Below are 17085 nucleotides of genomic sequence, written 5' to 3'. Positions count from 1 at the left end.
GCACCTGCCCACACTGCCAAAAGCACCAAAAGTTGGTTAAATGACCATGGTGTCGATGTGCTTGACTGGCCAGCAAACTCACCAGACCTGAACCCCATAGAGAATCTATGGGGTATTGTCAAGAGGAAAATGAGAAACAAGAGACCAAAAAATGCAGATGAGCTGAAGGCCACTGTCAAAGAAACCTGGGCTTCCATACCACCTCAGCAGTGCCACAAACTGATCACCTCCATGCCACGCCGAATTGAGGCAGTAATTAAAGCAAAAGGAGCCCCTACCAAGTATTGAGTACATATACAGTAAATGAACATACTTTCCAGAAGGCCAACAATTCACTAAAAATGTTTTTTTTATTGGTCTTATGATGTATTCTAATTTTTTGAGATAGTGAATTGGTGGGTTTTTGTTAAATGTGAGTCAAAATCATCACAATTAAAAGAACCAAAGACTTAAAATCTTCAGTCTGTGTGCATTGAATTTATTTAATACACAAGTTTCACAATTTGAGTTGAATTACTGAAATAAATGAACTTTTCCATGACATTCTAATTTATTGAGATGCACCTGTATATATATATAACCTCTGTATATATACCATAGTAAAAAATAAAAAGCTATTAAAGTCAGTGCACAAGGAATGAGCGCGCTCACGTTTATGTCGCATTTATTCCAAACATATAACATCTATACAGTAGAAATATAGTTTTCCTTATAATTAACCATGGTTTTACCATTGTAGTACCCATGTAATTTTTTTTTTTTTTTGTCAAAACCATGTTTTTGATACAGTTAACCATGATTATACTACAGTATCCACATAGAAACTATGCTACTATAGTAATATTTTAGTGACCATGGCTGCAGTAACCATGGTTAATTTTGTGATTACTACGGTTTTACTACAGATACCACGGTGAAACTATGGTTACTGTAGAAAAATTATAGCTTACATAGATATATAAACAGACAGACAGAAAAAAAGACAACTGTGGAAACATTTCTTGTCTTGCAAACTTTATTTCCAACTATTAGTCTGGCTACTGATTGACATTTCAGATGAAATTCCCACCATTTCTGTGCCCAAACCCCCAAGTCTTATTCCTTGGGTGGGATCTACATTGGTTAGACTGGACTGTTTAACTGAACAGAAACAGGGCCAAGTGGTCCAAAGCCTGTCTGTCAGACATCAATGTTAACTCTAATAAGACTGCAAAATAGAAACATGCACTTATTTGCAAGAGAAGTTTTCTTATTCTCAGAATTCTTAATGCTCTTGGCCCATTATGATGTTAAGCAAACAAGAGGGCCGTGATTGGCTGTTGTTACATGTGCCAACCAATGAGAGTCTAGTCTGGCCTAAATCATAGATGCAGACTAAATCACTTATTATGGTGCGTTGCCAGTCACCATATAACAAGATATGCAGAGATATAAAAAATTTACATCTTTATGCTACTTTTGCTTTTATCTTTTTGTTCGCTAAATTCAAATACTTTAATAGACATGTCAATCCCTGTTGCTCAAAACATGACTGTAAACTTTCTGTAGAACAAGTTTTATGGGCTAAAGTTCTGTATTTAAAATTAAGAAAAGTTATCCTTATGAATTACAGTTGCATTCTCTGATGGTAGTTTATGAAGTGTTTCTGGCAAGCAATGCCGGACACAATGTAAGATAAAGCAGTAATGCTTTACACTTCAGTTTTAAATTTGTGTGGTATTTAAAGGAAAAGTTCACTCAAGAATGAAAATTGTGTCATTACTTACTCACCCTCATATTGTTCCAAACTCATATGACTGTGGAACACAAAAGGAGATGCTAGGCAGATTGACAGCCTCATTCGCCAATCATTTTCATTGCATCTTTTTAAATATAATGAAGTCGAATAGTAATTGAGGATGTAAATCCTACCTAACACTTCCTTTTGTGTTCTAAAGAAAGTCACACAAGTTTGGATCCACATGACAAAATGTTCATTATTAGGTGAACTTTCCTTTACAAACTTTCTGCGGACAACCGTTTTAACACCAGTACTGCAAATAACAAGGCAATAACACTTATCTTACAGAATTCTTAAAAGAAGTCTAAATAAAAACATTCACAAAGGATGTGGCTGTTCAATTTGCGGTTTCCTCCAGCCGCCACCAGTTGATGTTAATATGGGCGTGAGCTGGTAAGCCACATACAACGATTTCAGTTTAAACTGCTACTAATATTTCACTCTGAATTTGTTTTTTTACCCCAACAAATACCTATTGTAAGGAAGGATAATATCTGAGCTTGCATCACGTTTCTCACAAAAATCATCAGGAGCATGTCAGGGTCATATTTCATCTCAAAATAAAAAATAAAATAAATACAAATATTACATACAAAATTAAGCCTATTTTGGACCTTTAAAACCTTTTGCATTGTGACATCATTTTCAAGACAATTAAGCAAATTTCCCCCATCCAATTCTAATATCCATGATGCATAATATACCCAAAGGAAAATAGGAATAATGTATTATTTAAATTGTATACAATACATTGTATATAAAGCATTTATATCTCAAATTAGTATTTGTTGCACTGCATTTAAATTTAATTACAATAATTTTATTTAATGCATTACAGTATTTTTTTTTTATAGCAATACAGCAAAAAAAAAAAAAAACATTTTACAGTTATGAGAATCTAAAGAGGATTAGCACTGAGAAAAAAGGGATTACAAAATTACAAAAAACTCAAAGTAAAACATTTGGATGCCTTACAGCAATGAGAATTTGCTGGGGAAATGTTCTTAATTACCATGAAAATAATTGTTTAAAATGCAAAATATCCCAGTGCTCCTAAAATAAGCTTCATTTTCTTCATGCAACATTTTACTGATTCTTTTCCTTTTTATTTTAGGTTGAAATGCAACCTGGACACATCTTCCTAATGTATCTAAACAAGGGTCAAATTGACTGTTCAGAATTTGTCATACCGCCAAAGTAGGACTACTGGTTATACTAGGCTGTTGTTGTCATGCTACTGAAAGCTAGAGTAGGGTACAAACTTGGTCATAATCACAGAAAGCCGATTTCAGATTAGTTTCCATAAAACCCTCTCAAAGCAATGACAAGAAAATGAGTTAAAGTAAAAGAATGTGTCAAATCAGGGTCAACAGCTGCCACAGCACAGTCACAACACTAACCATCAACAAACCTACACAGTCAACACATTTCCAAACATCTTTCAAAGTAAATAATAACAATAAGAAAAAACCTTTCAGGCTGAGCTGTATGTGAATGTCCACAGAATTCTACAAAGCCAAAACAAAAAGGGAAGATGAAAAAGCCTATGTACATGTCCACTCCCTCACCCAGGATACACAACTTGTATGTATAATTAACCTCTCACACACACAAACATGTTCAAAGCATGCTGTATGCATCACAGTTTTACCTCAAATACAACCTTTGCAACTCGCATAGTAGGCAGAGTGAGTAAATGATGCGAGTGTATGATTAAGGGATATGCTAAGTGCTTTTCACATATCAATTTCCTTGAATTCATCGGTCCAATTACCAAACTCCATTTGCATCGTATGGGCTCATTAGCATAAAGAGACATTTGAGTGCGCATGTTTGTGCAAGGTACAAAATCCCTCCACTTCTTTACGTGCAACAATGCGGCAGCATCTAATTCTGTCTTTTCTGTTCATTTAGCTCGTTTTCATTAAACATGAGAATAAAACATTGTTGGGGAGAGGTTGTATGTCTAGTGAAGCAAGACCCTTCTTCATCCTCTTCGTCATATTTCTCACCCACTGAGCTCAAATGGCATTTAATGTTTCCTGCTAAACACAAATCTGTTCAAACTTGCCCGTTGCTGTGGCCACTCAACTTTCCAGAGAGCCAAACATTGTCCAGACATTGCCTAAACGTTGTCTAGACGTTCCCTATGCATTTATTTTACATTCTTCATCGTTTTCAGGCGTCCTGCGGGGTTGGCCTCTTGAGGTCACGGATTTGTTTAATTAGATAGGTCTTCTCGTCACTGAATTGCTCGTCCTCGGTGCGGTCATTCTGAAACTTGCTTAGAAACTCGATTAGTTTGGTCTGGTTCTTCAGCAAGATGTCGAGAATGGGCTGGTTCTTGTTCGGATTGGCCACAAACACCTGAATGGACAGAGAAAGATAGGACTAATTTGATCACACCACTCAGAAAAGTGAAGCAAGAGAAGTTTCGAATTAGGATACTGCATATTAAGGGGGTGGGGTGGTTGGGGAGAGAAAAAAAAAAAAAAAAAAAAAAGTGTCTTTTAGTCCATATCTATTGGCTTTGAGGCCATCTATATGCTAGTGTGCTTCTAAAAGTTGACAAAATAAACTTCTAGCAGATATTTATCCATTTAAGGTTCCCCTTTAAATTAGGTGTCTTTACCTACTTTGTACTAACATTAGTATACATAGAATACAAAGTAGTTACTGTGTAACTAAATTTTGTTCTGCAAAATTCTCACAAGATTCACATTTGCTATTACAGAGGTTGAGGTCCGTGGCAGGTTTAGGGGTAGAGTTAGGGTTAGGTTTAGGGGTATGTAACTACAGATGTAATTAATGTCAAATCATGTCAAATCAATTTGGAATTCCCAATTCGCAATGCGCTCCAAGTCCTCGTGGTGGCGCAGTGACTTGCCTTAATCCGGGTGGCGGAGGACGAATCTCAGTTGCCTCCACGTCTGAGACAGTCAATCCGTACATCTTATCACGTGGCTTGTTGAGTGCGTTACCACAGAGACACAGTGCATGTGGAGGCTTCACACTATTCTCCGTGGCATCCACGCACAACTCACCATGCGCCCCACCGAGAGCGAACCACATTATAGAGACCACGAGGAGGTTACCCCATGCAGACTTTAGCCTCCGTAGCAACCAGGCCAATTTGGTTGCTTAGGAGACCTGGCTGGAGTCACTCAGCATGCCCTGGATTCGAACTCACGACTCCAAGGGTGGTAGTCAGCGTCTTTACTCGCTGAGCTACCCAGGCCCTCACATAACAAGTATTGTACTTAAGCATTTGATACATAGTAGTTAAAAACAGCAAATATAAAGTTGGTCCCCATTTAAAATGTACAATCTTTTATTAGCAAATCATGGTTCATTACAGTTATGTAAACTTAAAGGAATAGTTCACCCAAAAATGAAAATTCTCCCATCATTTACTCATCCTTACGCCATCCCGGATGTGTATGACTTTCTGTCTTCAGAAGACAACAAATTAAGATTTTTAGAAAAATATCTCAGCTCTTTTGGTCCATACAATGCAAGTAAATGGGTGCCAACATTTTGAAGCTCCAAAAATCACATAAAACAGCATAAAATTAATCCATAAGACTCCAGTGGTTAAATCAAGGTCTTCAGAAGCAGACCAATATTTAAGTTATTTTTTACTACGAATTCTTCTCCCTGCTCAGTCAATCTCCACTTTAACATTCACTTTCACATTCTTCTTCTTGTGTTTTTGGTGATTTACATTCTTCATGCATATGCCCCCTACTGGGCAGGAAGAAGAATTTACAGTAAAAATGGACTTAAATATTGATATATTTCTCACTCACACCTATCATATCACTTCTGAAGATAAGGATTTAACCACTGGAGTCGTATGGATTACTTTTATGCAGATTTTACATGCTTTTTGGAGTGTCAAAATCTTGGCAACCATTCACTTGCATTGTTCTGACCTACAGAGCTGAAATATTCTTCTAAAAATCTTAATTTGTGTTCTGCAAAAGAAAGAAAGTCATACACATCTGGGATGGCATGAAGGTGAGTAAATGATGAGAGAATTTTAATTTTTGAGTGAACTATTCCTTTAAGGCTATTGGTTATAAAAAAAAGAAAAAAAAAAAGGGATGAGTCTTTCAATATGTCCTGCCACAGTGTAAAAAAAAAAAAAACGCCAACACAGAAATAAATCAAAAGAAGCATTTTCATTGTTCCTTTAAGATGATAAAATAATGACAGGAAGCAACAATTCAGCTGTACAATACAACACAGAATCTGAGCGCATTAGTACAAATGTATGTATTAGTGGTTTGGTACCTTAAAGACATGGAAGGCCTCAAACTGGATGTTGCGGCTTTTGTCTCTCAGTAGATTCATCATGAGTTTGATGTTCTCTGGTTTGCTTATGTACTTCGTCATTATAGTAAAGTTGTGCCGGTCCAAAAGCAGCTCTCCCAAAAGCTACAAGAAAAAAAAAAGAAAAAAAAAGTAAAATACATCATGTCTGGTTCATGCAATCTAGTGACACAAACTGAAAACCAGAACACATAAAACATAATACTAGTGCACTTGAGGGTAGCAACAATAACCAACAGAAGTACAGATCTAATGGTTAAACTCAACATATACACAATTGATCCTTTGCTAAGCCCCACCTTAAAAACGTTACACACCAATCCTACCTCAGCAACTGTCTGCCATATTATGAGTCAACCTTTTACCCTTTTCTAATGTAGGTCCTGCATTTTTGGATAATTTTTAAAAATAATTTTACAGAAATTATTATTTGAAAACATGGTAGAATGTTGTTGCCAGGGCACTTAGAATTGTGACCTAAGACAGGATACATACAGTATCCTCTTTTCCAAATCTTAAAATAAATCTTGAAAAGTGAATCTCTAATTAATCCCAATGGGGCATTCTTGTCTAAACAAGCAACAGTAACCAAGAGCGGTGGAACTTCTACTAAAACAAATTTGAGAGCTGTAAATTTAAAACTGAATCATACCACAAATAGCCACCTAAATAAGCACAATCAACCGCACGCAATATCACACAAATCAGCCCGTTGCTCACCTTCAGTGACTGCCTCTTAGTGACGTAGTTTTCTGAGTGAAGAAGTTTCTCATATTCACTGAAGAACTAAAGACCAAAAGAAGAGAGGAGAGAGTCAAGGGGTAAATAAATATGCAGTAGTTTGAGAATGAATTGTCTGTATTTGTGAAAAGCAATGAGATTACCACACTCTGCAGGCTGCTTAGAATACATTCCAACTACTTTCAGTTACTTTGTAAAGATTTTTTCATAATGCATTGACTTTCAAAGTCAAAACAATAATAAACAAAAGAATGAGTTCAGAGAGGAACCGACTGCAGAAAAAAATGACAGAAAACTGAGGACATGACAACAGACAATGATGGAAACCGAATCAATGACAGAAGAGCCCAGTGACTCACTCTATCATAGTGCTGCTCCAGAAACTCAGCACTAAGCAGTTTGTGTCTTGTCAACAAATCCTGGAAGAAAGTCAAAAAAAAATTGTGTCAAACAAAATAATTATACAGCACATTTGAAGTCTCAATGATCAAAGATGCCACAGAGACAAAACAATCTCACAAGGCTTGTACGTTTATATATATATACTAACTTTAAAAGTGGCGAATGCATCCGAGGCGATGTCGAAGGTGGACATCTCCACATATCTAAAGAAATCGTAGAGCTGCTCAGAGCAGAGGGTAATCTTGGCCAGCGGCTCGTGCCGAATACATTCCCTCAGCATTATTCCACAGTTCAGAGCGATATCAGGAGACTCGTATCTATAAGGGCACATTTAGAGGAGGAGGCCTCAATATCGGAAAACAAATGCCATTTAAATCTGATAGAACTGATGTAGGATTAGAAGTACCTATCATTAATGCTGACTCACAAGATATCTTAAGAGTAAGTACTGATCTGGGATCAGATATATTTGTCACCAAAGGAAACTCTTTGATCTCTTAGGCCATGTTCACACTAACACGTTTTCATTTTGAAAAGTCAGTTTTCGGTTTCCTACCATAAAAGATTTTCAAAAGTATGTGGTTATGGAGAGAATTTTCAAAAGTCTCAGTTTACGGTGGAAGAAAAATCCATTCCAGTGTGGATTCAAGGCATAAACGTAACTTTATCAATGCATTTTCAAATTAAAATGAATTTGTGTGGACGTGGCCTTAGTTTAAGATTTGATCTAAGCACGAGCCTCAGGAAATGAGGAATAAAATAAGAGCAAATCTAACTAAACTGACACCCATATCTTTGAGATAGTAAGTTAATCAAAAATATCAAACAAGTGTGAAGTAAAAATAAAATTAATGTCTTCAGATTAATTAAATGTCACTGTGAACACGTTTGTGTGTCTCACCCTTTAAGCAGCATGAACAGTATGTTCTGTTGAGTACACAGGTATTCCACAGTGGGTGTCCGTGTGCCGATCTGACGTCTCAGAATATTGTTAAAGATTTGCGCCACATCTTTCTTGCCCTAAACAAAATGAATGACAGATACGTTACTGAGGATTTTAGTATATTAAAATACAGGCACATAGATGTTTAGTAAGATGGAATTTGGATACTATTTCATTTGTAATTAAAATTTTCCCACCATGTTAGATTTGTATTTGCTAAATTTACTTTTGCAAACTAGTCCGAGGCCGTTCGCCCGATCTCTGGAATCAATTATTATTCAATAATAATTTCAACGTGTTGAACGATTCAACGGCATGCCAAAACGTAAGAAGTGGGTGTGGCCACTTTTTCTTAAAAGGATACAACTCTAACTATGGTTGGTCCGGTTTTCTTGAAATTTTACATGTACTTTCATGCGTGTAAATAGTTTCACACAGGCACATTCATATCATATGATAAATCTCCTCATTCTGAACATTTGGTGTCAATCAATTCAAGTTAAATATTTGAAATTACTTAAACTTAATTTTGTGAACTAGATATTGTTTTTTTTTTTTGACAAAACCAGAGCAGTAAAATTCTTTGGACTTCCAAAATCAATAATTATAAAAAATAAAATAAAAAATTAAACTGTATTTGGAAGGCTATAACAGGGTGGTTAAATAAATATGGGCGTGGCACAAAAGCCTATAACTCCTAAACGACACAACCGATTTTCATGAAATTTGGTACACATATGCGACATGTGATTCTGACGAAGTATTTGCAGAATATCAGACAATAGCTGGCGCTATAATAGTCAGGAATGTAAAAAAAGTCTACATCTCGATGTTAATTTACCTAATGTTGCTGAATATCTCTATTTTAGGTGCTAACAGGCTATTTGTATAATGCTTAAGATCTTGTAACGTACTTAAAGGCCCTCTGCCGCTTGAACCTCAATAGTTGCTGCTTGCAGCTATATTTTTTTAATTGTTTTTCATTGAACGTTGCAATGTGCCTCCTTGTATTTCAGCATCTCAAGCAGGATGCTGTGTCAAATTAAAAATAACATCAACTTGTAAAAACGTGTCTAGAGACACCCATGTTCTGTTCTATTCTTTCTACTTTGTCTAGCTTTTTTTTAGCACAATACACAAGTTCGGTCTGAATGGCCCCTAAGGTTGCTCAGCCCTGGGGTAGATAAAACTGAATGAGTGGATATGTCAGAAATTATTCAAAGACTTCGATTAGACTTTAGATGTCTCAACAAGGACAGTCCTGTCATTCATTTCTTGTCTCTGTGATGTGTATATTGTTGTGGGATTTCAGGTCTAGTCTACTGACTACATATAATCACCTCAAAGTCAATAAGCTGCAGGTCTGCGATGAGTGTGCTGAGCAGACCGCTATTGTAGAGCTCTTGAGCGAGCTGAGCCACGGCCTCTGTCTGCGGCTCCTTCTCATTAGTGCCGTAAAGAATATCCTTCATCGCCAGCAGAGATTTGGAAACCTCCTCAGAGGCCTACAAACAAACACAACTCTCATTAATGTCTTTCATAAACCATTTAATCGATGGAAACATTTTACAGCATAATCCCAGACACATCTGCACAGTACCTTCTCAGCCTTCTTATCCGAGATGTCCTGTTTCTCCAGAATGGTCATGTTGTCCTTCAGGTTCTTCACAATGTCCGCTGGACACTTGTGAGACTTACCGAAAGGGAACGGCATGGCAACACGTTACCACGGCAACCAGTTAGTAGAAAGCCCACCTGTGAAACTAAACACGAAACAGAGGATTTGTCAAAATAAGTGAGAGGAAACGACTGAGAAAGTTCAGACCAAAGATCGAACAAATAAAAAACTCATACCTTTAATGTAACAGAAAATTTTTTAAGACAAAAACAAACAAACGATAGACAAAAGAAGAGTGTATATCACACTGACGTCACATACCAAAAGAAAAAAACGAGAAAATGAATAAACGAAAGCATGAACAAAAGAACCCACAAACAAGAAAGAACTGCTCAAGATGACAAATTAGGTAACAAAGAAAATATCGGTGTTAATTAGTGCTGGGTATTGATACAGATTTCCTGATTTGATTTCGATTAAATCGATTTCGATTCATATGGATACATTTCAATGTCCATTTTGCTTACATATAAAAGAAATTCTTTCTCAGCTAATGCTATTAATTTTAAAGGAACCTTCTAGGAAACACTTCTAGGTACAATTCGAAAATATTAATTTGACAAATCATTAGTTTTTCATCAAATTGGTCACATTTTAGCTTTTGATTTTTTTTTTAATTGAGTCTATTCCATCAATTAATGTCTTGAAATTGCTTATATTATGTTGAATATATATTTTTGTTACATTTTTATTGTTTATTTGCATAATTTGTACTATTTTCAAGAATTTACATTGATATGTAGAAGATATGTTTAATCGCTACTGTCTCTTTAAGACTAGCGGCATCAGCAAGTAAGCACATATAACGAGAGAAGAGGTATCTGGTTTCTTTAGCGCATCCATGTGTGATTAGAATTAAAAGTTTTTTTTTGTGGATCCTTGGATCTCGTCTTTGGACCCACAGAATGAGTTAAACCAAACTTTTACTCTCAATGCGCAATAAAAAGGACCTTCTTCACTTTACTACTCGATCACTGGTGAGTAAAATCTGAATATTTACCAGCAGTGGCTTATCATAGACATTTTTAGTCATGTAGCGTGAGATTTGGTTGCACATACGAGTGATTCACTTGAATTATAGATGGTTGCCACATAGAGTGAAAGATCGATCTTGGGATTTAAGAATCGATACCGAGATTGTTCAATCGAAGATCACGATGCATCGGAAAAACAATACTTTTACCAGCCCTAGTGCTAATTGCAAATAACATAGCTCTGAATTTCAGGGCAACTTTGAATTCATTAGAATTCAAGACACAAACTAAAAAAAGGAAGAAGGAAATAGATCAGTTGATAAAGTCAAACACTGCATTCTAGAAACCTCTACATTTAGAGTAAAGGTTGACAATTAAAGTAGGATAAGACAAAGTTTTATTTTATATAGCGCCTTTCCCAAGCTCAATGTCGCTTTACAAAAACGAAAAGGGATTAAAGGGACAGTTCACCTAAAAATAAAAAAACATTTACTCACCCTCATATTGTCTCAAACTTGCATGACTTTCTTCTTGTGGAACACAAAAGAATTAGTTAGGTAGAATGACAGCCTTGGTCACCATTCATTGCCAAAGCATGGGAAAAAAAAAAAAAAGAAAACATAAAAGTTAACACCACCTGAGGCTGTCATTCTACAAGACGAACGAAAGTAACACGGGTTTGGAACAACATGAGGGTGAGTAAACGATTACAGAATTTTCACTATTTTTCAAATGCACACACACAGGTGAGTCAAACAAACCACAAATGCAAAGGAGAATTTCACCATGTTTCAACTTGGAAAACAGGAAACATGCAGCAAAGACCTCTTTAATGAATAAAGCTGTGTGCTGACTTCCTCCATTAAGATCAGAGCATACAATTAAATGAAACACAAACAATAAATCCAAGTCCTCCAGCAACACGGCAGTAAAACAGTCAGATGACCTAAAGATAAATTACCCATAATTGCTTCTGGCTCTTTCATAATAACCCCTCAGAATATCTATCTGAACACTGAATGAACTGAGCACCGCAATGCTTAATGCATGAGAAGACAGCACAGAGAATAACAGTTATATGTGTGACCAAAATAGTATTTGGACACTTAATTGACAGTTAAATGTGTGAATGTCACATGGTTTGATATATTGTTATCTAATGCAATGCAATTTAAACCTTTTTAAGTACTTTGTGTCGTTTTTGTGCCACTAGTAATTATATAGGTTTCAAACAGGTTTTCCCAGCACTCCCTCTGTTTGCAATTATTCAGAAAACAGGTATTCCCGTCCATGGGCCTCAGTTTTTTATAAAAAGTGGTGGGGACATTTTTAATGTGGGCTGGTCGGGATGCTCAAACAAACAAAGCAATGTTTTGATGTGGGTTTTTATTTATTTATTTTTTTACACTTTTTGGTGGAATATATGCAATAGTAGTTGTCCGAGCATATTAAGCTGGGAGAGATAGAGGCTACAAGAGCACAAAATGAATAAAATCCCAGACAGTAAAGACAGTTTATTGTGTAACCAGAAAAAAGATTTGGTGTATAACAGGGACTTTTAACTATAAAGAAGCCCGAAATATGCCAGGGACTCTTATTTTGAAATGACGTAGACTTTGATCCATTATAATGCTCTATATGTAGCCAAGAATCTACCAAATTTTCTATATAATACATACATATATATATATATATATATATACATACACACACACAGTTGTGCTCAAAAGTTTGCATACCCTGGCAGAAATTGTGAAATTTTGGCATTGATTTTGAAAATATGACTGATCATGCAAAAAAACTGTATTTTATTTAAGGACAGTGATCATATGAAGCCATTTATTATCACATAGTTGTTTTACTCCTTTTTAAATCATAATGATAACAGAAATCACCCAAATGGCCCTGATCAAAAGTTTACATACCCTTGAATGTTTGGCCTTGTTACAGACACACAAGGTGACACACACAGGTTTAAATGGCAATTAAAGGTTAATTTCCCACACCTGTGGCTTTTTAAATTGCAATTAGTGTCTGTGTATAAACAGTCAATGAGTTTGTTAGCTCTCACGTGAATGCACTGAGCAGGTTAGATACTGAGCCATGAGGAGCAGAAAAGAACTGTTAAAAGACCTGCGTAACAAGGTAATGGAACTTTATAAAGATGGAAAAGGATATAAAAAGATATCCAAAGCCTTGAAAATGCCAGTCAGTACTGTTCAATCACTTATTAAGAAGTGGAAAATTCGGGGATCTCTCGAGACCAAGCCACGGTCAGGTAGACCAAGAAAGATTTCAGCCACAACTGCCAGAAGAATTGTTCGGGATACAAAGAAAAACCCACAGGTAACCTCAGAAGAAATACAGGCTGCTCTGGAAAAAGACGGTGTGGTTGTTTCAAGGAGCACAATACGATGATACTTGAACAAAAATTAGCTGCATGGTCGAGTTGCCAGAAAGAAGCCTTTACTGTGTCAATGCCATAAATGACAACACCTTGACATGCCTCACAGCTCCTGGCACACTGTAATTTGGAGTGACAAGACCAAAATAGAGCTTTATGGTCACAACCATAAGCGCTTTGTTTGGAGATGGGTCAACAAGGCCTATAATGAAAAGAATACCATCCCCACTGTGAAGCATGGTGGTGGCTCACTGATGTTTTGGGTGTGTGTGAGCTCTAAAGGCATAGGGAATCTTGTGAAAATTGATGGCAAGATGAATGCAGCATGTTATCAGAAAATACTGGCAGACAATTTGCATTCTTCTGCACGAAAGCTGCGCATGGGACGCTCTTGGACTTTCCAGCACGACAATGACCCTAAGCACAAGGCCAAGTTGACCCTCCAGTGGTTACAGCAGAAAAAGGTGAAGGTTCTGGAGTGGCCATCACAGTCTCCTGACCTCAATATCATCGAGCCACTCTGGGGAGATCTCAAACGTGTGGTTCATGCAAGACGACCAAAGACTTTGCATGACCTGGAGGCATTTTGCCAAGACAAATGGGCAGCTATACCACCTGCAAGAATTTGGGGCCTCATAGACAACTATTACAAAAGACTGCACACTGTCATTGATGCTAAAGGGGCAATACACAGTATTAAGAACTAAGGGTATGCAGACTTTTGAACAGGGGTCATTTCATTTTTTTCTTTGTTGCCATGTTTTGTTTTATGATTGTGCCATTCTGTTACAACCTACAGCTGAATATGAATCCCATAAGAAATAAAAGAAATGTGTTTTATCTGCTCACTCATGATTTCTTTAAAAATGGTACATATATTACCAATTCTCCAAGGGTATGCAAACTTTTGAGCACAAATGTATCAGATGAGGTTAAATGAGGAATAAGGTTTTTTTTTTTTATTATTGTTAACAAGATATGAATTTATTTATGTGCATATACACAATGTATGTGCTGACGGGGCAAGATTCCATATAGTTACATTTTCTTTGCATGCCCTCACTTTTTCACCACTTATCTAATCAAAACAACCAGAAATGCATTGAATTGAGGATAATAATGTGGATGAATATTGTCAAAGTTGGAAAATTTAGATACAGCAAATCCCCATGAGGTGTCAGTGATTGTTGATTTCACTATCACAGGCCGCTCTTACACTGCAGAACCAAGCCGTTCTAACAGTACAATTCATCAGCATCGGCCACAGTGGAATAAATATAAAACTATCGGCAACTATCAGCGTATATTTTTGCAGATAACCGACAGTTCTAAAAAGCAACTATCGGCACTGATTAATCTGTAAAATCCATATCAGTCTATCTCCAGTCTTAATACTTTTAGGAGTCTCTGTATCTACAGCTGCATACGTCAAATATGCCTTGAACAGTCCATGTAGCACTTCTTGGGATCCGTGCGTCACAGCGCCATACGACCAGCCGGTTAATCTCCACACAGCTTCGAGCAAGGTGGCCAAATCCTTGACCTGGTGACCACGCTCTCTATGTCTGCCCCTAAAGTAAATCTGAACCCAAACAGATGCCACGGCTCACCAAGTCAGCTGCCTGGCCTGCTGAGTTACATGCAAAGGGATGTCTAAATTTGAATGTCTCTAGAGCTGCAATGGTTGCATGTGGTCAGTTATGCGTCATTCTGATCAGCCGCGCTAATGCAACATTGGAATACGTTTTTCTAATAGTAGGCTAATTGTTACAAATTTGAATAACATTGCAACATATTGTTTTGACTTGTTCCAAAGCATGTGAACTGGTACGAGTTTTTCCATGGCCGATGTAGAGGCAGCTCTGTGAACAATAGAAAGATAAATAGATAGATGAAAAAAAGACTAAAACATTTTCATTTCGCACTCTACATAGCCAACTCAAAAATGAATTAAAAAATATGCTGAAATCGTTTAGAAGCATGAACACTTATCGCTGGATGCTGATGATCTCAGCCTTTCTGACATATACTGGTATTTCCTAATATCAGTGCACACAGCATTGAAACATCTCAGTTTCTACTGTGCAAGAGGAAGGTGCGCGTAATGGCACGTTGGCCAAAATCCAGAAAAGGGCAGATAGGAAGCGGTAGCATGCATGCTTGTGCCCTAACTGAAACTATCTTCATTATTCAACACATAGTGTAAAGAAGACAATGCAGACAATGTACCAAAACAGCAACAATGCAATTCCTAAATCATACTTTCTAAACAATAATTAGACAGCTTTCCAACATAAAGAATACTAGCCAATACAATTCCAGCAACTGCAGTTGAGCAGACTAATACTGAATCAATCAAATGGTTCATGGATGGTGCATGTACATTATGCAAATGTGCTAAGATCTAATTTCTAGTTATGTTTCTGGTTTCGCCTACAGCCCATGCCTATAAGTGTGATATACTGTATACAGCCATAAAGTTGAGTTTGAACAACAATCTGAGAGAAATGCTCCGTTTCTGTACTTTACTTTGGCTGTCTCAAAACCTAGCCAACCAAGGCAGCATTTGGAACATCATCATTATATAATGGCCAAAAGTTTTCCTTGAAAAGTTGAAACGTGTTCAAAAATGCTGTTGCTCACAAAGTTTAAAGCAGATTCTTTCTCTTTTGCACAACGAAAGGCCCAGTGTGATGATATAAATCAGCCAGACCTCAAATCTTTCAGTGGACACTTTCCAACCACACAAGATATGCAGTCTAAATGCACATTTGATATATCTAACCACAGACTGTCTGCGTATTTGAATGATGCATTTGTGGTTTTGTATGACTGCTCTGTTAGGCCTCTGTATGCACGATAGAACATTTAGTTGTAAACAACAAAAGACAGCACAAGGAAATAAACAACATCACACCTTATTTGGATCTCCTTCGGTCTTGTCTGGTGAATAGCGGTGTAAATCCTGGGATATTATAGTTTGGTGTGTTATTTACTAGATTGTTTTGTGCGGACAACCGTGTGAGCGTGTATATGTGTGTGTGGTTGTGTGTATTCAGGCTACAGTCACCACAACACGAAAACCAGCGAGAACTTCCGCAAACCGACAGCGAGTGTGTTTTCAAAATAAAAGTCCCCAACAGTGGGTGAGGTCATGAGGCAAAAATATTTTACATTACTTTTTAACGGAAACTTTATATTTTAACGTACATCCTTTTAAAATGAGACATTAAGTTTGTTGTATCAGATGTTTACTGTGGTGACCGTGGTTTCCGTCTGATTCGTAGGCTTGTATTCAGTATCAGCCACCACTGCATAAAAAAAATAATAAATAAATAATTAAATAATAATAATAATAATAATAATAATAATAATAATAATAATAATAATAAAAATGGCAGAATAATTCTGAAAGCTTCTTCTTTTTCCTTTGATTAAAGGTGCAATATGTAATATATTTATTGTACAAATTATCATAACACATACAATTATCATAATATGTTATCAAAGATATAGGAAACATGCTAAGTTGAAATACTGTCTTCTCCGAAAACAATGCTACAGCCAGTATATTCTATTTTGAAATGTCTGTTCCGGACGGAATTTCTGTTTGTGTTTTGGCCTGTGTTGTCCCGCCCACTGCCCATTTCCCAATAGTATTTCGACACCCCAGGTTGCCAGATTTGAAACAAGTTAGCGGGCAAACACAGTGCGCTGCAGCCATGGAAGCCAGCAATACATCTAGCTAACACTGACAGAGTAATAAAAAATCTACATGAGCTGGTGTATCATTTGCAAACAATAAAAACATTGCAAACGTATACATTA

General features: G+C 36.7%; 1 protein-coding gene across 2 annotated transcripts; it reads right to left on the bottom strand.

The window, feature by feature from the left end:
• Positions 1-997: 997 nt before the first annotated feature.
• On the bottom strand, positions 998-16332 carry LOC127422667 (calcium-binding protein 39). Of its 2 annotated transcripts, XM_051666446.1 has the most exons (10): positions 16175-16325; positions 11351-11423; positions 9802-9964; positions 9542-9706; positions 8160-8278; positions 7407-7575; positions 7216-7275; positions 6836-6901; positions 6077-6220; positions 998-4147 (listed from the first exon to the last, which is right to left on the bottom strand). In XM_051666446.1, exons 3-10 carry the CDS (start codon positions 9913-9915, stop codon positions 3959-3961), a joined length of 1026 nt encoding a protein of 341 aa, XP_051522406.1. In that variant the 5' UTR covers positions 9916-9964; positions 11351-11423; positions 16175-16325; the 3' UTR covers positions 998-3958. The 2 variants fall into 2 exon arrangements, with proteins under 2 accessions (XP_051522406.1, XP_051522405.1); XM_051666445.1 differs by lacking the exon at positions 11351-11423 and having other exon boundaries at positions 16175-16332.
• Between the last annotated feature and the right edge of the window lie 753 nt (positions 16333-17085).

The sequence above is a fragment of the Myxocyprinus asiaticus genome, chromosome 31 (genome assembly GCF_019703515.2).
Source record: "Myxocyprinus asiaticus isolate MX2 ecotype Aquarium Trade chromosome 31, UBuf_Myxa_2, whole genome shotgun sequence".
Lineage (NCBI taxonomy): Eukaryota > Metazoa > Chordata > Actinopteri > Cypriniformes > Catostomidae > Myxocyprinus > Myxocyprinus asiaticus.
The sequence above is the reverse complement of the archived record's forward strand: the minus strand, read 5'-3'. Positions and strand labels throughout refer to the sequence as shown.

Coding starts and splice junctions, on each gene's coding strand:
- LOC127422667 (XM_051666445.1), bottom strand. CDS start 9,915: ATGCCGTTCCCTTTCGGTAAGTCTCACAAGTGTCCAGCGGACATTGTG. Junction 6,221..6,835: donor CTAAGAGGCAGTCACTGAAG/GTGAGCAACGGG, acceptor TTTTTCTTGTAG/CTTTTGGGAGAGCTGCTTTT. Junction 4,148..6,076: donor AGGCCTTCCATGTCTTTAAG/GTACCAAACCAC, acceptor CTGTCCATTCAG/GTGTTTGTGGCCAATCCGAA.